This window comes from Octodon degus, unplaced genomic scaffold, assembly GCF_000260255.1.
Source record: "Octodon degus isolate 3935 unplaced genomic scaffold, OctDeg1.0 scaffold00008, whole genome shotgun sequence".
Classification (NCBI taxonomy): domain Eukaryota; kingdom Metazoa; phylum Chordata; class Mammalia; order Rodentia; family Octodontidae; genus Octodon; species Octodon degus.
The window spans coordinates 2,253,408-2,277,815 of NW_004524584.1; the positions used below are offsets into that span (position 1 = coordinate 2,253,408).

General features: G+C 36.8%; 1 protein-coding gene across 3 annotated transcripts in view; it reads left to right on the forward strand.

Annotated features, from left to right (window-relative positions):
* Pik3cb (phosphatidylinositol-4,5-bisphosphate 3-kinase catalytic subunit beta) overlaps nt 1–24,408 on the forward strand; it is a 172,673-nt gene that overhangs the window by 131,743 nt on the left and 16,522 nt on the right. For all 3 annotated transcript variants that reach the window (XM_004624978.3, XM_023704971.1, XM_023704972.1), the window contains 9 exons: nt 710–840; nt 3,693–3,743; nt 7,758–7,946; nt 11,185–11,306; nt 13,055–13,198; nt 15,372–15,471; nt 18,332–18,510; nt 20,102–20,211; nt 21,942–22,020. In XM_004624978.3, coding sequence (XP_004625035.1) covers nt 710–840; nt 3,693–3,743; nt 7,758–7,946; nt 11,185–11,306; nt 13,055–13,198; nt 15,372–15,471; nt 18,332–18,510; nt 20,102–20,211; nt 21,942–22,020 — 1,105 coding nt within the window. The remainder of the gene's footprint in view (nt 1–709; nt 841–3,692; nt 3,744–7,757; nt 7,947–11,184; nt 11,307–13,054; nt 13,199–15,371; nt 15,472–18,331; nt 18,511–20,101; nt 20,212–21,941; nt 22,021–24,408) is intronic.

A 24,408-nucleotide genomic window follows, 5' to 3' on the forward strand; every position in this document is an offset into this window, starting at 1 on the left:
TTATTTTAATGTATTTAGTACAGGGTCTATAGGGTCTCACTGCGCAGATTGGACTCATTGTGATTCTTCTATTTTCAGCCACCTTAGCACTGGGATTACAGGCATATGCCACCATGCCCAGTGTGGTCATAAGTTTTTGTTAACTTTCTTGTATTAAAGGTATATACAAACTTACACTGAAATGTTTTTAAAGTTTTATTTGAATTTTTAACTTATTAGCTGTTTTATGTTTGGCCATATTTTCTGTATTGTAGTTATTTTTTTCTTTTTTTTCTTTTTCTTTCTTTTTTTTTTTCTTTTTTGTATTTTTAGGGAAAGGTCTACAGGGTGTTTAGGGTCTCACTACTAGATTGGAGTCATAATGATCCGCCTGTTTATAGCCTCCCAAGTGCTGGGATTACAGGTGCATGCCACCGTGCCCAGTCTCAGTTGCCATCTCAGCGCACCCCAGGGGCGGGGCTGGCACAGCAGGCCTGAGGATTGAACCCCCAGCTCCTGTGCCTGCTTGCAAGCACTTTAATCAGATGACCTATTTGGCCCTCCCTTGTACTGAAATTTTATTTCAACAATGAAGAAAACTAGAGTTTCGGATAGAATTGTCTGCTAAAGTTTCTTCAGTGATATATTTCTTAAATCCTTTTCATGTGAAGAAATCAGTTTTTTCTTAGTTTTAAAACATTTAAGAATAAAAATTATTTGCATATTTTAGATGAACTTGAAGAAATGTTAAATCCAATGGGAACTGTTCAAACAAATCCATATACAGAAAATGCAACAGCTTTGCATATTAAATTTCCAGATAATAAAAAACAGCCTTGTTATTACCCTCCCTTCGATAAGGTAAGCTAATTAAGATCACCATGCATGAGTTAATTAAATTATTATTTATTATTTGTGTGTGTAACCCAGTTTCACCTCAGTGTATCTGTTTCACTTTGTGGATTGTGTATGCCTTGACACATTAGTTCAGTGGAAAGGTCATGGAGCAGGGAGCCTTCACTCTGTATTACTTTTGTCACTTAGTGGAGAGACATGAACATCCCTGGTGTTCAGGTTCCTCGTTTATAAAGTGAAGAGTTTATAATTTTTCTAATGTGGTTTTCAGAGTAAAAAAAAGTTCTAAATTTATTGGTTCATAACTCTGAACATTTAACATACTTAGTGAAACTTGTCCAGGGTGTTGATTCAGAGACAAAGATGTAATCACTGCTGTGTTAGTTTATATTCATAGAACACATTATTTATGTTGGATAGTACTGTTAGTAGGACTTTTTAAGGTAGTATTTTTATAGAATCTATGTCAAGGACTCACATTTTGAAGTGCATTTCTTTAGTATGTAAACTATGTATTGTGGGGATAAGGATCTGGTGGGGGGGTAAAAATAGGGCTGTGGTAATTTATATGCTAAAAGAACTAAATTGTCATTTTTATATTCAGGTTTGGCATTTTTGTAATAGGTATGATTGGCCCTGAATTTTATGCAAAAATCTTTAAAAAATTCTTGAAAGAAACAAATCATGAAGCCTTTTGACACAGTTTAGAACAAGTTACCTTTAAAGATTGAGGGCCACATGTGGTGGTGCATGCCTGTAATTTCATGGTGCATGAAGCAAAGCAGGAGGGTTGCTGTGAGTTTGAGGCTAGTCTCAGCTATATTGTTAGTTCAAGACCTGACAGTAAGAGCCTATCTCAGAAAAAAAAAAACAACACACAAAATTGAGGATTGATACTGATATTAATGTACCTACAAACTTTGTTGTATCTTAATATTTAATACTACCAGACCTGTGTAGGTAGGTGTGTTGTATGTATATATGTGTTTGGTGCTGAGGGTCAAGGTCTTGCCCCTGCTATGTACTCTACCACTTAACTACATTCCTAATCCTACAGGAGATTTTTAGATAGTATCATATCATACAGGTTTAATCCTTGAAACTCCCTGCTCTTTCTTCATCTTTAATTGAATTTTATCCATCCATGAAGTAACTTTTAACACCTAATTTACAAATTAACTTTGTGCTTTTTATTACAATAGAAATCTCATATGATAAGAACCATATACTCTAATGTACACTGAGTTGAAAAGCTACATTTTGACTCATTTGTTACATTTTTGTGATGGTTTTAGTTTTCCTTAGATAGGAATTATCTAAATTTAGCTACTTGCATTACATTTTATATAATGACTATTAATGTGTACAGTTATGAATATATATATATACATATATGAACACATATACAGATATATATGTTCAGTGATGGGTGTCATTTACTTGGGATACAATGAAATTCTGTTTAGAAAATTTTAACTAAAATAGCATTCAATGAAAACATAAGTGGGGCCAGGGAGATAGCTCAGTGGAATAAGTGCTTCCCTGGCAAGCGCAAGGGCCTGAGTTCAATCCCCGGTTCTGCCGCCCCCCCCCAAAAAAAAAAAGTGGTTTTAATCTAGTATTTTAAGATAAGTAAAAAATAAAAATTTTGTTTGTTTCCTTTTTGAGATAGTCTCATTATGTAGTCCAGACTGATCTTGAAAAAAAAAATATGTAGCCCAGGTTAGCCTCAAACTTGAGGCAGTTCTGTCTCAGCCTCCTATGTTCTGGGATTACGGGAGTGTACCACCATGTCCAGCTGTCACAATTCTTTAAAATGTATTATTTTATTGTTGCTACAGTCTTTCATAACTGGTCATTAAACTTTCTGTTTAATAGGAGCCGGGGAGATGGCTCAGTAGGATAAGCACTTGACTGGCAAATGCAAGGATCTGAGTTCAATCCCCAGTTCTGCAAAAAAAAAAAAAAAAAAAAAAACCTTTCTGTTTACCTTTCTAATGCTGTGGAAATTCTGGCTTGAAAATAAATTAGGAATAGAGATGTTAGTTTTCACTTATGTATAAATATATTTACATTTATTGAATTTCCTTTGAATATAGATGTGATACCAAAAGTTCCCATAGGTTCTGTTCTTTCTGCTTAACCTAATGTTTGTTGTAACATTTTTGTTTGTTTTGTGGTTTTGGTTTGGTTTTTGGTTTTATGGTCCTATAGAATGAACCCAGAACCTTGCATATTGCTAGGCAAGTAGTTTAATACTGAGCTACATCTCTACCCTTTTTTATTATTTATATTATAATAGGGTCTCACCTAGTTGCCCAGGCCAACCTCAAACTGGAAGTCTTTTTGTCTCAGACTCTTAGTAGCTGGGACTACAACCACTGTGCCAATCCTCATTTATTTCTATTTTTTGTTTGTTTGTTTGTTTTAGACAGGATCTCATTACACAGTTTAAGTTGACCTTGAATTTATTATGTAGCCCAGGCTGGCCTCACACAACAATCTTCCTTCTTTAGTTTTCCAGGTTGTAGGATTACATGCCTGCACCACTCTAATCACTACTCTGCACCACCACACACATGCATTTGACATATATACACAAACCACTATTTTATTGACAAATAATCCTGCTGCTCCCTAAGAGTTACAGCCTTTTACAGTAATATTGTTTCCTTTTTGTCAAGGGTTTGAAGCACTTGGGAAGCACAATTTTGCTTTTAAAATTCATGATTTCATTATACAGCATAAAAATGCCAGACCATATGTAGTTCCTTGTAGTCTTAAGTACAAGCATAGTTATTTATACTTAAAATTCTACATACAAGAGCCAAAATTTAACTGCAAATTTTTTTAAACAGATTATTGAAAAGGCAGCTGAAATTGCAAGCAGTGACAGTGCTAATGTATCAGTAAGTATCAAGAATTTTAAGTGCCTTTTTTTAATACAAAGTTGTGTGTGTCATTAGGCACCTTCATTTCATGTAGATTAGACCGTAGCTCATATTTAAAAACAGTCTGTGATTGGGGTCGGTATGCACATACTAGTGTTTTGTCAGGTGGCAACTCTGTTAATAGTATTCATTTGCTGATTCCTTTTCTGATACGAATACAGGTGCAGCACAGCAGTCTGTTGGATGCTATTGCACCCTAACACCCTATAGATTTGTAATACATTCTTAGCGAATATTATTAGTTGAGTGAAGAAGTTGTGTTTCTTTCATGTATTGAAGCAGATGTAAGGAGGACAAGCACCTTACAGTGCAGGGCATTATGTCTTCAACTTTGGAGGTCTGACATGTTTAATGTGTAATTTCCATCCTGTGATTTAATATCATTACTCCAGCTTTCTACTTTGGTGTATTATAGCCAGCAGGAATAGCAAACAAGACTGGAGGTTCTGTACAAGTCTTTCAGAGATGTCATCAGTAGGTTTGCTTTCTACTTCTGTCTCATTAGCCAAGTCTTAGTTACATAGCTATAACAAAATACAGGGGAGACCAGAAGTCCAGTTTTTAACTGTCATGTGCTTATGAGTAAGGAATCAAGAGAATGGATATTTTTATTCTTTTTTCTACTTGTAGCTTAAGAAGCTTTTTAATCTAGTATTCTCTTCTTTTGTCATCAGGTTACAACCTGTAAGTGTCTTTTGCAAAGCAATTCTACCCCTAAAATGTTAATAGCATAGCTGCCAGAAAGCAAAAGTACAGGCATTGTATTTTTCACATTTTCGTAGTATACAAGCACTATTTAGTTGTAGCTGTTCGGAAAAATACTTGGTCTGGATGTTTTCTGCTTTGCTATTAGAGCTCTCAGAATCCAAGTGTGAGTCATCACCACTGTTCCCACATTGTTGTCTTCTGGCTTAAATTTTGCCATTTGAGTTTGACTGCTTGACCCCAGGAAAGAGGACCAGGGGTGCCAGGCTTTAGTTTTCTAATATGGTTTTCTTTAGCAGCTTTCTTTTATTGTTTTGTTTTTCTCAACAGTTGTGATTTTTATACTTGTACTTTATGTTAGATACTTCTGGTGCTGGTTGTCTTGTCTTCATTGTAATGTGCCTTCATAACACTTTGTTAGTCTCTTACATAAAGAGTTCAGGGCTTGCCAAATAGCTCAGTTGATTAAAGCGGCTGCAAGCAGGCACAGGGGCCGGAGTTCGATCCCCTGGCCTGCTGTGCCAACCCCGCCCCTACTTCCAAGGCACACTGAGATGGCAATTGAGACTGGGCGCGGTGGTGCACACCTGTATTCCCAGTTTTGGGAAGCTGTAAACAGGCAGATCACTATGAGTCCGATCTAGTAGTGAGACCCTGAACACCCTATAAATCCTTCCCTAAAATACAAAAAAAAGAAAAAAGAGTTCTATGCATCCTGGAATCTGATGGTTCCCTACAGCTTAGTCTTGATGCTTTTCCTCATTCTTGGACATAGGAAGGAACATGTTTGACACCAGCAACTCCTCTGCCTGCAGCTCCCCTAATGGTTCCCCTGTGATTCCCCTGGCTTCTTTCTGTTCCTTGAACCTTAATTCCCAGCTGGAGCTCACACAGAACTTGTGCATAATAGTCTCACTACTGCATGGGTCTTGGGTCTGAGCACTAGTTCTCACTAAAAGATTCCTATGTTAAGCACTGTTATTTCCTAGGGCTATTATAATTTAGTATTTTTTAAAGCGTTGAATGAGAGGAATGAAGATGCAGTTGTGCTCTCCTATGTGAGGAGCAGGTTAACTGCATACGTGTGACACTGGAGATTGAACCTATGGCTTTTATAATGAGCTATTTTCCTAGCTACCCCCTCTCACATAGAGTCCACCAAAAAAGTGTATACTGTTCAGGGAAAGAGAAACTTGTATAAATAATACCAAATTTATTAAGACATCATGATATTAATACAAATTACCTTTTAACTTCTATAATTACAAGAGGTAGTCAAAGTGGTGGTTGTTAACTTCTAAGCATTTGCTGTTACGTACGTGACCTTAGTCTTTGAGATTGCTGCACAGGCATTTTCAGTTTCCCCTGTAAGGGCTGGCAGTGTAATCAGTGGATTTTCTGTAATACATGACACTCCTGGGGTCCCCCATATGAGGGTAACAATATCTTTTGGGAAAGAAAAGGTAATAGATAGATAGTCTAGTATGATCTCATTAAGTTGCCCAGGCTAGGTCAAGTTTGTGATCTGTCTCAGTTTAGCCTCACAGAGTGCTGAATTGCAGGAGTAATCCCAGAGTGCTCCTCTTCCTTTTTATTCTTCCTCTTCTTCTTTCTTGTTTCTTCCATGTCTTCCTCCTTTTCTTTCCCCTTCCTCTTCCTCCCCTTCCTCCTCTTCCTGCTCCTTTTCCTCTTCTCCTTCTCCCTCCCCCCATCTCTTCATTGTATTGCCCAGGTTCTCTCAAATTTGTGAGCTGAAGTGATCTTTCTGCTCCATCCTATTTGTTTTATTTTAGCATAATCTTTGAGAAATTGGAAAGGAAAATGCGATAATCATAATTTTTTCAGGTTTGATTTTAGCCAGCATATAGTTTTTGTTTTGGGGGTGGTTTGTTCTTGGTGTGTGGGAGTGATGGAACCCATGACCATGCACACAGTAAGCATTCCTTCTAACACTGAACTGCAAACATCTCCCCACCTCAATATAAGAATCCTCAGTCTAAAGAGATCTCATGCTTTTGAGCCAAGAGGGCATCTATTAGTATTTTTCAACTTATATGTGAGGGTCAACATAAGATTTTGGTTTCTAGCAATTGAAAATGAAAGGAAGTTAGTGCAGGCAATAAATGACTTTTTTAGGCTAAAAGCACTACTGCCACCTGGTGTTTAAGCATGGATTTTTAAAAAATTTATTGTCTGGCTTTTTGAGACAGGGTCTCACCATGCAGTTCAGGCTGGCCTTGAGCTCACTAGCCCAGGATGGTCTCAAACTCAGGACGATCCTCCTGCCTCAGCCTCTTTAAGTATTGGGGTATTGGGGGAGCATCATGACACCTGGGTTGGATTTTTTTAAAAATACGTTTTCTAGTTTCAGAAATGTTTTAAGCATAAAGAAAAAAAATAAAAGGATAATAGAAAGTAGGGAAGTAGACCTTTCTCAAATGAGAAGGTGATTGAGAGATAGCTAGGGAAGGAAAGGAGATGAAAAAAAGGAATTGTGATGAACCAACTCCACACATGCAAGGAGTAGAGACATCAAGTACTGCTCTTTTGTTTATCCTTAGCTTAGAAATCAAATATGGAGAAATGAACACTTAAATAAGGTACACTTAATATTCTTCAGAAATTTTTATTTCACATGATAAAACTTGTAATTATGAATCCATTCCGTATAAAATTGCTGATTTCTTTCTTTCTTTTTTTTTTTTTTTTTTTCCTTTGGGCGGAACCTGTGATTGAACTCAGACCCTTGTACTTGCCAGGGGAGCGCTTACTCTACTGAGTCATCTCCCCGGCCCCTAGAAGTTTAGAAGATTTTTTTTTTTTTTTTTTTTTTTTTTTTTCTGCCTCCGGATGCCTTAAAGGCAGGTCTTGAAAGGCATGAGGATCTGGGGGTCGAACCACAATATCCTGAGTCTGAGTGCCTTTGCTTAAGCAGGCACTTAACTGAGCAAAGGAGCAGGCCCCTGATTTTGATTATTCTAATTTTATTTTTTTGTTTTTTAGTTTATTTTTATTTTTATTTTTTAATTTTTTTGCAGAACTGGGGATTGAACTCAGGCCCTTGTGCTTGCCAGGCAAGTGCTTATTCTACTGAGCCATCTTCCCGGCCCTGATTTTTTTGTACCAGATATCTAACTCAGGATCTGGCATTTGCCAGGCAGGTGCTACATACACCACTGAGCTCTACACCTGCCCCTCAAATTTGCTAAATGTTTGCCCATGATATTTACACTGTTAAATTCTATAGTGAGTATTTTATGTTCTTAGAGTCGAGGTGGAAAAAAGTTTCTTCCTGTATTGAAAGAAATCTTGGACAGGGATCCCTTGTCTCAGCTGTGTGAAAATGAAATGGATCTTATTTGGACTTTGCGACAAGACTGCAGAGAGAATTTCCCACAGTCGTTGCCAAAATTACTTTTGTCAATCAAGTGGAATAAACTTGAAGATGTTGCTCAGGTAACAAAAGATCATTTCTGTAATTCCTTTTGGTGCATATGTTACTTAGTTGATTTTTATGTAAAGTATCTTTCCTTGTAGGTATATTTCCATATATTGGACAATTTTCTGCAGGAGTTTTGAGGATTTTAAACTCTTGCTCTGTATAATGGACAAGAAAGTTTTTAAAATCCCATGTTCTGGGTAGAGTATCTTACTGCCTTATCTTTCAGTAAAGATATTTGATATACTGGCTTTAGGTCTGTTTTTATCTGTATGAGATAAAAATAACAAGTTTATATTTTAACGAATTTTGGAGTGGGGTCCAAGGAATCAAACTCATGACCTAACACTTGCCAGGCAGGCGCTGTGCCACTGAGTTATCTCCCAACCCTTTAATGATTTTAATAAGCTCTGATTTTTAGATTTAATATGGTTAATTAGTAGACAAAGGCATGTAGTATAAAGTTATATAAAGACTTTTTTTTGGTACAGGATCTCACCACACAGCTCGGACTCATATTGATCCTCTTGTTTTCAGCCTCCCTGGCTCTGGGATTACAGGTGTGTGCCACCATGCCCAGTCTTGGTGGCTGGCCTAGCGCGCGGCTTGTGGTGCCAGGGATCAAAGCCTGGTCCCTACACTTGGCACTTAGTCTGTTAAAGCTACCTCCTCAGTCTATAAAGACTTATATTAGAGATAAGGTTTGAGGGTAAGAGAAAATTATTAAATAAGTCTTTTTCAATTTAAACAGCATTTGCTAGGTACTGAGATGGTTCAGACTGTCCTTTGTCTCCTCTCCTCATTATTATTTTTTTGTTTGTTTTTCCTATATTTAAAACAGGGTCTACATTGTCTTAACTATGTAGATCAGATCCTTAGTGATTTCTCCTGCTTTCAGCCTCCCAAGTGCTGGGATTACAGGCATGTACCACCACACCCAGTCTGACTCACCATCACAGCAGGCCCCATGGGTGGGACCAGCCCTGCACAGTATGGCATGTGGGGGATGGGGATCGAACCCCTGCTGATGTGCTCTGCCTAAGCAGGCACTTTAATCCACTGAGCTGTCAGGCCAGCCCTCCCAGTTATTATTTATGGTGAAAACAAAGTCTTTCAAGGTTTTGAAATATCCAATATATTATCATAACAAGTCACAAGACTGCAGTAGTACACCAGAATTTACTCCTGTCTAGTAGCTATTGATCAACATTTATCTATAATTTATAAAAACAAATATAAAGTTTCCTCTATCTGTTCAGTGAGAGAATGAGAATAAATAGGTAATTAGCCCTGGACCGGTTGCACAAGCCAGACAGGAAGGGTGGAAGACTGGGTACGGTGGCACAGCCTGTAATCCCAATTCTGGGGAGGCTGAAATAGGAGGATCACTATAAGTCTAACCTGGATACTGAGACCCTGTACCAAATACATAAACTTTTTTTAAAAAAGAAAATTAAAGTTAACATTTTTTAAAATAATATTTCACTGTGTTTATTATATATATACATACATATTTTACATATATATATATATATATATATATATATATATATATATGTTGTTTGGTTTGTTTAGACAAAATCTCCGTATGTTTAGGCTGCCCGTGAACTCATGAAAGTCCTCCTGCTTTAGCCTCCTGAATGCTACGACACCACATCAGCAATGATTTATAATTTATGTAAATGTATGTCAATAGTAGTATTCAAACTTTTAAAATCATTCCAAGTATTATTGTGACAAATGTGTAATAATTTAAAAAATAATTTCATAGAAGTCATTTTTAATGAACTTTTACCTTTGTTTTATATGAGAAAGTACTTTTGGGGGGGGGCGAGGAGTGTTCTTTTTGAGACAGTATCTCACAGTGCAGTTCAGACTGGCCTTGAGCTCACTTTGTAGCCCAGGATGGTTTTGAACTTGAAACCATCTTTCTGCCTCATCCTCCCCAGCAATGGGATTAAAAGTTTGTGCCACCACACCTGGCTGAGAAAATACCTTTTAATGTAGCTGCTAGAATTTCATTGAGATATTACTAACCTTTTAAGGGATAACTCAATATAATTAATGATGGATTGATTAGCATATAGAATTAAATAAAATACTAAGTGTTTTTATTTAATTCTTATAGCCCAGTAACTGAAGAGAAATCATAGACACCTACTAGGCAGATAGTGTTCATGGGGCTACCTCACAAGGTGACTTAAATGTCAAGCATTCAGTTGCTATCAAGTTCCCTCATTGCCACAGTCTAATTGCCATAGTTTCATAGTGTTGATCTTGCATATATTTTGCATATCACCCATGAACTTGATGTCAGAGATACTTAATGTGACCATCCAGTGAGAGAAATAAAACACTAATGAATAAGGTTTTATCAGATAGGGTTGAGCTCTCAGAGGCCAATAAATCAAACATTTTTCATTTTTTCCCCATAACCAGTTTTCTTCCATTTATAGCCTAGAAGAACACATGATATAAATGTCAAAACCACAAGGAGGAAGGGACTTCTGTCAGACATGACCTGATGAGTTTCACGGTGCTCTGATGGCTGGCAGTTAAGAGGCCTTTCAAGAAGATTTGAGTTCCCCAGAACAGGGCATTTCCAACGATGTGGCTGCACTGTACTGATCCGCTTCCACCTAGAAGTACAGCATGTGCCCGAGGAGTCTCTGCTAGCCCATGTCCATGCCACTTCTAGTTATCATCTGTGAGTAGGAGACTCACTGTATGCAAAACAAACTGGGCACTATTTCTTGTGGACTACTTATACTTACTATGAGAAATTTAAACATATTATGAATAGTTAAGTTTTGTAAAGTGACAGCCTTAAAAATTAAAAACTAAAAATAAACTCTTTCATTGTATGTTATTAGTGAACTTCTTAAATGTTAATTGCCTCTCATTAGCTTAGGCCTTGTAGCTATATTTATTATTTGAATTTTACCCTTAAGTGTTTCTTGATCATTTTTAAAAATACTGATGATACTGTATATAATGGCTGATGGTTCTAGATTCCATATATTATGTATTTCATGTAAATGTGTAATAACTGGTTTTACTTACCTATAGAATATTCCAACAACAGGAGTTATTAAATGTTAGTCTATATTAAGTGGAATGAAATTTTTAGGAATCAAACAATTGGAAGTATTTTTTCTTTCTTTCTTTGAGCCTCTCTTTATGCTCTCTCTGCCAAGGAAAAGTAGATTACTTTTATCCTCCATCCTTTCTGAACCAGTTTCAAATTTTAAACAGCTTCAGGCACTGCTTCAGATTTGGCCCAAACTGCCCCCAAGGGAAGCCCTGGAGCTTCTTGATTTCAACTATCCGGACCAGTACGTGCGGGAATATGCTGTAGGCTGCTTGCGTCAGATGAGGTATTTACTGCAGGTGGCTTTCTTTGGGGCAGGGAATAACTTTGGGTTGAGTAGGGAAGGAGTTGTTTTCTTGAATGTCTCATAAGAACAAACAGGTCAAGGAAGCTGTGTAAGACTTGATGGTCAGGACTTTTCCCTGGGTACTAATCACATAAGTACCCTCTGTTGAACATGTACTAGGTTTTTAGATTGCCCTCTGGAACCTGGGTGTGCAGCATAAAACCATACATATCATTTGTACAATTTAAGTGCAGTGGGCCATTATTATCAATTAATAAAGTGGTAGAAACCCTTTTGAAATCTTGGCTCCCAACGACCAAACACAGGCCAACCCTGTAAATAGGCTTTTCAAACAGTACAGCCATGCCTATTATGTTAACTCTTTCCTTCACACATGATCTACTATTCAAATTAAGAAATGATAATATTTTGTCATAGTAATTTTTTAAAAATTATTTTTAATCAGATACATTACAGTTAAAGTTGAAGTCCTCAAGTGGCCTGGATTACTACCTCTCTACCTTTCTAGAAGCAATGAGATAGGGTCTCTACATTTCCCAGGCTGACACTGAAACTTCTCTCAAACAATTTTCCTGTCTCAGCCTCCTTAGTAGCTGGGACTGTAGGTACTTGACTCTGCTCCTGGTACATATGCCTAGGTATTTTCAGGTTTAATCATATTGTTTCTAGTTTCAAGTAAGATTATGTATTGTGTAGTTACCCGAAAACAAAAGCCTCAGAATACTATGGATGCTATGGTTCCTTTCTGTTCTTTTTATAATCAGGTGCTATTCAAAAGAAATTACACTAGTAGTTATTTCTGAGGAGGAAAATTAGTAAAATGTTCAATTTCCATTTTTCTACTCTTTATGGCTTTTGTAATGAGTAAAAATTTTTATAATGAAACTAAGATTGTGTTATAGGAAGTTTAAAAAAAAAATGAAGCTCCCATTCTCTATGAGTTCGTACTGGAGAACCGATGGGGAGACTCTGCTGGTTCCCCTAGAATCAAACCAAATGTTTTTTCTTAAATGCACTGATTTCCATCCTCCTCCTACAGCTAATTCTGATGGTATTTCTTTGTTTTTGCCATTTAATACTCTGTGTTTAAGTCCTAGTTTTGCATTGTTGTTCAAGACTGTAGACAGCAAGCAGAGGATCCATGTATTTATTGTTGCAAGAATTACCTCTGATGGGTGTATGTTTGTAGTGGATGTTTTGGGAATAGAACACAAAATAGAGAACCACTATCTTGAATTAAATGAGCCCAGGTAGCCACAGTATTCTCATATAAATTCAGTGAATCAGTATAATGCCCACTTAAAAATGCATTCCTTTTCTTATCATCCAGACTATTTGAAGTTATGGTTTAATTATTCACTAATGTGTTAGAAGGAATTACTTAATGCTAACAGTTGCAAAGAAAGAAATATTGCTAGTGTATAGTACTGGTGAAATTTTTGTTTTAAAAATGATTGACTAAAGACAGTGAGTTGGTATAAACAGAGCTGTTAAGGCAGCTAGTTTTTGGTAACTCTTGGCTGATTATAAATATAGTTATCAATTGTAACAAACTAATTCATTTGACAAGTGTCCCAGGTATCCATTCATTTTATCCACTTGCCTTTGGCCCATCTGAAATCTCAGGTTGTTGTGAGATTGTAACAGTGGCATGGTGAATAAATCATTTGATAGATGTGCTTTCCTGGCACAAGTAGTTGAGATACTCTGTCTTTTGTTTCTTCCAGTGATGAAGAACTCTCACAATATCTTTTACAACTGGTCCAAGTCTTAAAATATGAACCTTTTCTTGACTGTGCACTTTCTAGATTTCTATTAGAAAGAGCACTTGCTAATCGGAGAATAGGGCAGTTTCTCTTTTGGCATCTCAGGTAAGTTTTTTTTTTTAATTATTAATTTTACTTCATAGTGTACAGTAAATAATATCCAGCACAATATAAAATGGTGCATCAGTCAGCTGCTTTGGTCATGTCGAGGCTATCTCTTACTTGCACTGTTTTGATTGCCTTCTATTTCTTAAAACCTAAACTCTTGATTTTCATGATTTGGCAGAGTATTTCAGGTAAGTGTAATTCCATGCCTGCTCGATTTTTAATTGAAACTAATAGTTAATACATTGCAATTTTCTAAGAAAAGGTACTTATCTTAATATAATTGAGTTAAACAGAGGTTTGTTCCCATCACATGATTATAGATGGGTATTATCAGTAAGACTCCTGTTGGTAATGAAGATAAGGTTATTTAGCATAAATTTTTTTCAGTTTCATTATCAAACATAATTTTTGGAACATAAATTGTATTTTACCATGTTTATACAGGAGTAAAATCAGAATGAGAATTAAAGTTACTCTTGTTTTCTAGGAATATTATAAATTCATTTCTGATTTTTGTATTCATTTCTAACCTAAGTTTCAGTCTACTAAAACCTACTTTTATTAAAAAGGGGAAAAGGAAAAAACCTTCCCTTGCTTCCTTCCTGACTAAACTTCTTAAAGGAAATATTATAACTTCTGCACTGTTCTGTTTTTTAGGGATTTCATTCTGAACATTGAGTTTTTGTTGTTGTTGATAGGGTAGTTTTTTTTTTTTTTTTCTTATTTTATTTGTGTGTTTCATTTTGTGTTCCTGGGGCTGAACCCAGGGCCTAAAATATTCTAGTAGGTGCTGTGTCACTGATCTACATCCTAACTTTTTATATTTTCTTGAGGTAGGGTCTCACCAAACTGCCTAGGCTGACTTCTAAATTGTGATCCTCCTTTATCAGCTTCCTGAGTAGCTGGGATGTCCCTACTGTTAGTTACAGGCATATACCACCAAGCCCAGCTAGTTTTTTCCCCTCATTGTTAGCTTGTCTTCTTCTCTCATCCTATATAGTCTTTTTTTTTTCCCCCCCCCTGTATTTAGGACGGGGTGTGTATGGTGTACAGGGTCCTACTACATAGATTGGACTCATAGTGATTCTCCTCTTTTCAGCCTCCCAAATGCTGGGATTACAGGCTCATGCCACCATACCCAATCTCAATCTCCATCACAAGGTGCCCCAGGGGTGGGTTAGGGCCAGCATAGCATGCTGGGGATCAAACCCCAGCTGCTGCAATGCACCCTGCCTAAGCAGGCCCTTTAGTCCACTGAGCCGTTAGGCTGGCCTACCTATTTTTTTAAACTCCCCAAGAACAACAGAATAATTCATTCTTTTCTCAAATTTGTATACTATTTTTTTATTTTGAAGGAAAAAAAGTAAAAGATTCATAACAAAATCATAGGAGAATAACAGTAGTTCAAACATGTTATCTTTAAAGTAGTTGCTCAGAGTACAAGTCATGGGGCTAAAAGTTTCTCTAATCAGTGTTAGCCACACGCCTTCCTTTTTAATGAACTAAGAGATACTAACGGTATAGCTGAATTGCATTTTTTCACTTTTCCCTACTGTTTTTTCTTTCACCCATTCCAACTCTTTTTTCCTTTTGAACAGTTTCTTCTCATTTGACAATATCTATTCTATTGTACATCTTAGAACTTATTTACTCTTCAGCTTCTCACACCAGGGAGTCAATATGATGTTTACACAAGTGAGTGTGATTTATTTCACTATTGAGAATGGTTTCAAGTTATATCCTTTTACCTATGAAAGTCTCAAGTTTATCCTTCTTTCTGACTAGGTAGCATACTATTTGTTAAGTAAGGAAAAAATTGAATAGAAGCCAGTTGAGGCATTTGTCACTTGCATGATGCCAATCAAATTGCATAGATTTGTTTCAGCTTAGCTGTCTCTAAACTAGTAAAATTGCCTGCCTTTGTGCTCTGAAAAGAATATCAGGTAAGAAATGAGAATTTTAGATTTCTTGGGATAAACATTTAAATAAAATACTGTAACTTTTTGAAGTTAAATTGGAAAGTTGGCCATCTCACTATGCGTAAGATAATGGAATTCTATCTTTTTGTTGACATCATAAGTGTGCTTTTTGTAGAATAGAGGAGTCAGTATTTTTATTTGGTGATTTGAAATGTTTGATAAACAAATTATTTGGACCTTGGCTTCCACAGGTCAGAGGTACACATTCCTGCTGTCTCAATACAGTTTGGTGTCATCCTTGAAGCATATTGTCGAGGAAGTGTTGGGCACATGAAAGTGCTGTCCAAGCAGGTACAAGCTTCTGTGCACATTCAATTTGGTGACATGGGTGTTTGGATCTATTTTATCAAATGCAGTTTGCCCCATCACGTTAAGTCATAGAGATTTAGTCACTTAATTAATGCATTCTTCTGTGAAAGTTTAAGTCAAGATGCAGTTTCTGCTGAGTGTGGTGTTGTATGCCTGTAATTAGGAGGGTGAGACAGGAGGATCACCACAAGCCCGAGGCCAGCCTAGGCTACATAGTGAGTTCAAGGTCAGGCTGATCAATAAAGTGAGATTCCGTTTCAAAAAGAAAAAAAAAAAAAAAAAGATATAAAATTCCAACAAACTTAGCAGAAAAATATATTAACCAAATGCTACATTCAACATAATCCATTAGTGCTCTCAGTGTTAATTGCATGCCTTAAATTTTAAGGTGTCCCTGTTCAGATATGTTTCATGATAGGTAGGATGGTGCTATCAACAGTGGTTGTGAAATCTTTAGATCCTGTTTTTTCCTATCTGTGAGCTTTTGGTGACATTTTGCCATATCTTTTCAACAGATATTTTTAACTTTATTTTTTATTAGAATGTATTTGTCATACATATCGATCACATTCCTCATTAGAAATTTGTACCTAGGGCTGGGGAAATAGCTCAGAAGTCGAAGCACCTGCCTGGCAAGCGAAAGGACCTGGGTTTGATCCCCAGCATCACATGCCATGCCAGCCCCAGAACCCCAGGTGCACTGTGCCAGCCAATGAAACTGGGTGTAGTCATGCATGCCTGTAATCCTAACTAACACTGGGGAGGCTGAGACAGAAGGATCACGATGAGTCCAAGCTGTGTAACGAGACCCTGCACCAAATAAATGAATAAATAAGAATTTGTTCCTATATATAATATAGCTTGATTTTTTTCCTCCTATTGGCTCCCCAACCTTGAACTCTTCTTTCCATGACCATTTACAAAAGCTTTGTTTACATCTTTTTCCTTTCATTGTTTTTTTTTTCTTTATCATTCCTTCCCTTCTCCCTACTCCCTCTTTTGTTCCCTTTTCTAATTGAACATATTCCTATTTTTCAGTATCTGTCCTCTGTTATGCTCTCTATGTACTCTTTGGTTTCTCACACAAAAGAAACAGTGCTGTGTTTAAACTTGTGTGTTTGATTTCACTTAAAGTTATGGTCTTGAGATGCATCCATTTTCTTATAAATGAATCAAGTTCATCTTTTTTATGGCAGAACAGTACTCCATTAAGCATAAATCCTACATTTTCTTTATCCATTTATTCATTGATGGGCATCTGGGCTGTCTCTAAGATTTGGCTATTACAGACTGTGCTGTTATAAACATGGATGTGCATTATTACTGTGATAGAAACCTTTTAACTTTTTTGGGAAGAGAGTTAAAAGGGGAATACTGGGTCAGGTAGAAGCTCTAGTTTCAGTTTCTTGAGGAACCTCTGTACTGATTTCCATAGTGGTTGTACCACTTTACATTCTCATCAGCAATGGAGAAGGGTTCCTTTTCCCCCAGTCATCAACCAGCATGTTATTGGTTGATTTTATGATAGCCATTCTTCCTGGGGTGAGATGGATTCTCAGTGTTGTTTTAATTTTCATTTCTCACATGACCAGAGATGTTCAATATTGTGTACTTTATTTATTTGCTATTTGTACTTCATCATATTAGTTTTTATTCATTTCAGAGGCACATTTTTAGATTAGTTTTTTTAATTTGGAAAGATCTGATTTTTTTTATTCTTTATATATTCTAAATATTAGTTGTTTTTTTTTCTGAGGAGTACTTGGTAAAAAATTTTTCCCACTGGGTGGGTGGGTTGTTCATCATTCTGCCAGTAGTTTGATTTGATCCCAGTTGTTGATTCTTTGTAACATTTCCTGTGCAATTGGGGTTTTTTTAATGAAGTTTCTGCCTAACTTGGCAAAGTTCAGTCATCTTGATTTTTGTCATCAGGCTACAGTGGACCTTCTTAGATCCTTTGAAGCAGGCCTATCTGTACAATGTGCTGAACAGTTTTCTGTACAGTTTTCTGCAACGGAAGCAAAGTTATAAAATGAGGACTGGGGAGATAGCTCAGTGGCATAGGCACCAGCCTGGCAAACGCAAGGTTGTGAGTTTGATCCCCAGTACCAAAAAAGAAAAAAGAAAGCATGATATAAATAAATTTACTGTTTATGGAATTTTAAGCCATGTGTTCATTATGTTTGTTTTATATTCCATATGTGTTTGCTACATTTTTTTGAGATAGTGTCTCATTATTTAGTTCAAGATGACTTTGAACTCCTTGTGTAGCCCAGCCTGGTCTTGAACTCCTGACTGTCCTTCTGCCTCAGCCTCCCAAGTGCTGGGATTTCAGATGTGTGCCACCGCGCCTGGCACATGTTATTTTCCAGCTTTTTTATCATTGATTGCATTTCTCATTTATGGCTGGCTGAGGTGGATGCTGTGTACTTACATTTTGTATGATATGAAAAAACCTGCCATACTACACAATAAAGTTGACTTATACATAATTATTTTTATTTAGTTGGTCATTATTATTCTACCTTGTACTTCTTAAATTTTTTATCTGAATAAATTGATAGCTGGTTACCTCATTATGAAAATAACCCAATCTGTTCACTTTTCTCTAATTCACAAGATTTTACTTAAAAAGATTTAAAGAAAAATTTTAAATGATGTTATAAGTAACAAGTACTAAAAGTAAATTTCTGAATATTTATAAAATGCTTGTGATAGGCCAGGTTTTCCTTCAGCTCAAATGTGTGTATTGGGGGAGTGTTTTCTGTTAATGTGATCACATGATATTATGTGTATAGTTTTTAACTATAAAATGTTTGGGGTGGGGAAACTTATTTTTCAGGTTGAAGCACTCAACAAATTAAAAACTTTAAATAGTTTAATCAAGCTGAATGCAGTGAAGCTCAACAGAGCTAAAGGGAAAGAGGCCATGCACACTTGTCTACAGCAGAGTGCCTACCGCGAAGCCCTCTCTGACTTGCAGTCACCTCTGAACCCGTGCATCATCCTCTCGGAGCTCCAGTACGTGAGCTGTGTGCTTTGCAGTCAGTGTCCTGGGGAAAAGAACAGTGCAGAGAGGGTTCTGAGTCACTGCTTTGTGGGAGCTTTTGCTGTCAGCCCCAGTAATTGGAATACAATTAAGGAAGGTAAACCTCAGAAGAGGTTGTGGGACTCATAAAAGTTATTAGAAGTCAATTGTGTATAATTAAATTTATTTTCTATACTACTGGCTTTTAATGTTGAAATTTCTTTATGAACAGAATGTTGGAGGGCTGGGGAGATGGCTCAGTGGAATACGTGCTTCCCTGGCAAGCGCAAGGGTCTGAGTTCAATCCCTGGTTCCGGGGGGAAAAAAAAATGTTGGAAACTGTGATAAATTAGTAATTTTACTTTTTTTTTTTTTTTTATTTTTTTTTTTTTTTTTTTGGTGGGGGGATATGGTCTTGCTTTGCAGTCCAGGCTGATCTTGGACTCACTGTGTAGCCCAGGCTGGCCTCAGACTCAAAATAATTCTGTTGCCTCAGCCTTCTGAGTGTTGGAGTTATAGGTGTACGCCCCCATACTTGGCTGACTCTCTTTCAAAATGAAATCTTGCATGATTTTGGAAATTTTTCTTTCTCACTTTTTGATTCTTACAAGTGTAATAATGGGAAAAATTATTTAGTATTCAAAATTTTTCCCTCTTTAAGAAATCTAGAGTATAATATGGAAGGATCCGATTTTTTTTTTTTTTTCATTCTCTATGTATTCTAAATATTAGTCTTTTTTTTCTGAGGAGTACCTGTTAAAAAATTTTTCCCACTCGGTGGGTTGTTCATCATTCTGCCAGTAGTTTAATTTGCTGTGATCCCAGTTGTTGATTTTTGTAACATTTCCTGTGCAATTGGAGTTTTGTTTATGAAGTCTCTGCCTAACTTGGCAAAGTTCAGTCATCTTGATTTTTGTCATCAAGCTACAGTAGACCTTCTTAGATCCTTTGAGGCAGGCCTATTTGTACAGTGTGCTGAATTATTTTAATCCCATGATATATTTTCAATTTTTTATTGACTAAATATAACATATAGTTAAGGGATATATGGAAATGAGAAGTTTTAAGTGGAAGCAATGGAAAGGGTGGATTTCAGGGTTTTGAGTCCAGTCCCCCTGGCATCAGTATATGCCAATCAAAGTATCCTCTGGTTTTCTTTTGTTACCAAGCAGAACTATTGTAGCGGGCCCAACAGATAGCTCAGTGGACAAAAGCACATGTTTCGGCAGAGCACAGTGGCGGGGATTCAATCCTCCGCGTGCCATGCTGGCCCTGCCCCCAGTGCATGCTGAGACAGTGATTGAGACTGGGCGTGGTGGTGCACACCTAATCCAGCACTTGGGACTCTGAAAACAAGAGAATCACGAAAACTCTGATCTACATAGTGAGACCATGTAGAACCTATACTACCTACACACACAGACACACGCGTGCACACACACACACAGTCTTCTAGCTCTGACTTCTGCAGTTCCTAAAAGGGTCAAGGAAGGGATTTCCCAGGTCTCATGTATCAGAGCAAAGTGACACTTGCACCATGTTGTCACATTGAAATGGGCTAATTTTTCCTTCATTTGGTTACAGTATTGAAAAGTGCAAATACATGGATTCCAAAATGAAGCCTTTGTGGCTTGTATATACCAATAAGGTATTTGGTGAAGATTCAGTTGGAGTGATTTTTAAAAATGGTGATGGTAAGTACTGAGGTTTTTTGTACCACCAAGTCCCTTAGAATTTTTCACTTGCTGGTAATCTGCTTTATCAGAAAGGTGTATATAAATGTGTAACAGTGGGCAACCACAAAGTGGCTATCAGTGGTCATGGAGAAAATGTATTTGTACATCCTGTTTCAATGATAGCAATATTGATTTTACTGCTATAGTTTTGTATTTCAGTTAAACTACCTAAACTTTACAGAGGAAATGCCTCTAAAATAAAAAACAAGAAAATGTAGTGATGATTCGATGGTTGTGTGATTGTAAGCAAGTTCTGTAGAACTCCCGGAGTTGCAGCTTCTTGGTGCCCATGAGGACAGCGGTAGCTGCATGCCAGGGTCACTGGGGAGAATCACATGATGGCATGAATAAGTGTACTTACAGTATGTGCTCACTGTACATTTTTATAAAAAATTCAGTGTTTTGTTAGCCACTTAATCCCACTCATACAGTAGGAACTAAAAACTGCTCAGTACTTCGTAGTTTATTGGTATATTTTAGATATCAATACTGATAATATTCATCATAGGGAATCTGTACCTGTACATGATATATTGTGATTCTTCTTTTATTCTCATTCACCTCCCTTCCTTCAACCCTGCTTCCCCTTATTTACAAAAGTTTTGTTTCCATTTTTTCCTTCTTTTCTCATATTTTTCTTTTCCTTCCCCCTTTTCCAGTTTCCCTCCTCATTTGGACATTCTTTTTCACAATATTTATTGTACATTTTAGTCCTTATTTTACACTTTCAGTTTCTTACACCAAAGAAACAATGCTGTATTTAAATATGTGTCAAGTTTATTTCACTTATGCCTGTGTGAAACCATAGGTGCATCCATTTTTCTACAGATGTCTCAAGCTTATCCTTTATGACAAAATAGTACTTTATTGTATAAAAAAACCACATCTTTGGGCTGGGGAGATAGCTCAGTAGACTAAACACCTGCCTGGCAAGCGCAAGGACCCTGGTTCAATCCTTAGTACCACCTGCTGTGTCAGCCACCAAAACTGGTCATGGTGTTGCACACATATAATCCCATCACTGGGGAGACTGAGACAGGAGGATCACTATGAGTCCGAGCTGAGTAGTGATACCCTGTACCTGGTAAATAAATAAATAAGATTTAAAAAAAAAAAAAAACAAAAAACCCCAACATCTTCATCCATTCATTGGTTAATGGGTGTTGGGCTGTTTAAAAGATTTAGCTATTACAAAGTGGGGTACTATAAACATAGGTGTGGATGTATATGTATCACTATGGTATGTTTTATTTTGGGGGAAAGATTTGGTTAGTACCTTTACATACTTGGTACCTGATACCGCTCTTAGATATAAAAAATTTAAAAATTCAACTGTCCTAGCCTTGTGGCCTGGTAATACATTTATGTGATTTTAACAACTTCCTAAGAGAAAACAAGGAAAAATTGTGTATGTGGTATAACAAAAACACAGTATTTTAGTTTTCTAGCATCTGTACAGTTAGTACAATAACATACTCAGTAAACAATTTTAAAATTTTTACTTAATTTTGAAAATAAATATTGTAAGAACCTGTTAATCAGTAAGCCTACTTGAGTTAGTAAATAGGGCAACATATAAAATTTTACCCAGTGTTTGTTAATGATTTTAATTCAATTTAATTGCATTATCTGATGTTACAAGGCATAAAATGAAAGCATTTGTAATTAAGCAGACCCCCCCCCATTAGATTTACGACAGGATATGTTGACTCTCCAAATACTGCGCTTGATGGATTTACTCTGGAAAGAAGCTGGTCTGGACCTTCGGTGAGTTTTCTAAGGAATTTATCTATTTGTTCAGTCTTGTTCAGCCAACTCAAATCCAAGACAGTCCAGTGTAAATTACTGGGGTTTTGTTGTTGTTGTTTCCTTTCTGAGAAAAGAATTATGCTAATACATGTCTTGTACTATATGCCTCCCATAGCAAAATTTCTAAAACTTCTTGTTGATTCCTTCTCTTGGTGTTAATGTTAGTTGTTTTTCATTACATTATTTGATATAGCACATTTTAATATACTTTCAAATACATTATCGTGTTTAAACTTCATCAACTCTAATTGCTTAGACTCTTATAAGTGTTACACAATGTTTATGTGGACATATGTATAATTGTTGTACAGTGTTGTTTAGACAGTGGATAGATATGAACTTTAATAAAGATTAAACAAACTAGACATGCTGGCCCATGCCTACAATCCTAGCACTCAGGTGGCTGAAGCAGGAGAATTGCTGCAAGTAGTCCAGCCTGAACTAATAGCAAGACTCTGTCTCAAAAAGACCAAAAAAAAAGGGGGGGGAGGGGGGATCGATGAGACATTAAGAATCATAGTCCAACCAATTATTTTGAAAAAAAAAGTTTATTTTCATATTGAAACAATTTTTTACATGCTTAGTGAGATTGGATTAATTCTTTTTAATATGAGAAAATAAGGTGATAGAAATTTTTTTTATACCAGGGATTGAACTTGGGGCCTTGTGCTTACCAGGCAGGTGCGGATACCATTGAGCTATCTCTCTGGCCTGGTGAGAGAATTTCTTTTTTTTTTTTTTTTGGCAGGACTGGGGATTGAACTCAGGCCCTTGTGCTTGCCAGGCAAGCGCTTATTTTACTGAGCTATTTCCCCAACCCTGGTGATAGAAACTTTAAAGAGATGTTTACAAAAATATTAAGTAGCAGAGCCAACTCAAATCCAAGACAGTCCAGTGTAAATTACTGGGGTTTTATTGTTGTTATTTCCTTTCTGAGAAAAGAATTATGGTAATACATGTCTAATAACCCTTTCTTTATCAAAGTACAGCAGTATCCCAAATGCCTTTTTGTTCTTGTTTTTTTTTTTTTAAGAGACAGGGTCTTGCTGTGCAGTCAAGGCTGGCTAGGAAGTCCCTCATATTCCAGGCTGGCCCTGAACTTTTCACAATCCTCCTGATTCAGCCTCCTATGTGATGGGATTACAGGCATACACCATCATATCTGGCAAATTCTTCTATTTTTTAAAAAAGCAAACAAGTTTTCTCCTTCTAGATCCTTCCAGACCTATTTTCCAACTCTGTAACAGTAATTTGCCATAACTTCCCCACTCCTTTCATGGGACATTAGATGTGACAGAAATAAGAAAATATATTTATCCAGAAAGAATGATGTGATTACCATAGTGACATTTAGGAGAAATTTCCAATAAAACTGTTTAAAAACAATTAATAGTTATGAATAGTGATAGTTGAAGTTTTTATTCATCCTCTCAAAAGGAATGCTACCTAAGTTAAAAAGAATGAGTCAGTATAAGAAATCCTAGGTCCAGCCAAATAGCTCAAGGGCAGGCCAAATAATTCAGTGGACTAAACTGCCTGCTTAGGGCTAGGGACCTGGGTTCAGTTCCCCACATGTGTGCGGCCCTACCTCTGGGGCTTGCTGAGACAGTGACTGAGACGGGATGTGGTGATGCGCACCTGTAATTCCAGCACTTGGGAGGCTGAAAACAGGAGGATCACTACAAGTCCAATCTGTGTAGTGAGACCCTATAGACCCTGTACTAAATACATTTAAAAGGAAGAAAGAAAGGAAAAGAAAAGGAAGGGAAAAGAAAGAAAAGAAATCCTCTACTTGAGAGCCATAAACATACTAGGGCCTGAGTTACAGGTTTTGGTAATAATTTAATTTTTTTTTGGCCCACAAGCAGTTGTTTACCTTCATCTCAGTGGCTACCTTCATGCTGCAATAGTAGAGTTAAGTTTGTGGTACATAAAATACTTCCTGTATGGCCACTTTGTAGCAAATTGACTTCTCCTATATAATGGAAGCAGCTTGTAAAGTGTTCTAATTGAGCTCACAGAAAAAAGGAGAGGAACTTCAAGATAAGGTTTAGTAACATGTTCTTCCATTTATATGATTCCATTCACATGAAGTTTGCTGAGTTGTACTTACTACTGAATATTACTTAGCTCATCAGCTTAAGTCAAAACCTCTACCAAGTTCTTTTCTCTTAAATTTTATTTTTTCCATTCTCCAAATGCAAAGCACATTTGGTATCAGGTGAAATTATTTGTGACCTCAGAGGTATCCACATGTGAGAGTGCTAGAAATAAATTCAGGGGCTTGTCTGATGAGAAACATTGTGTGTCCAGCAAGAAAAAGGAACTTGTCTGTCCACTGGGATC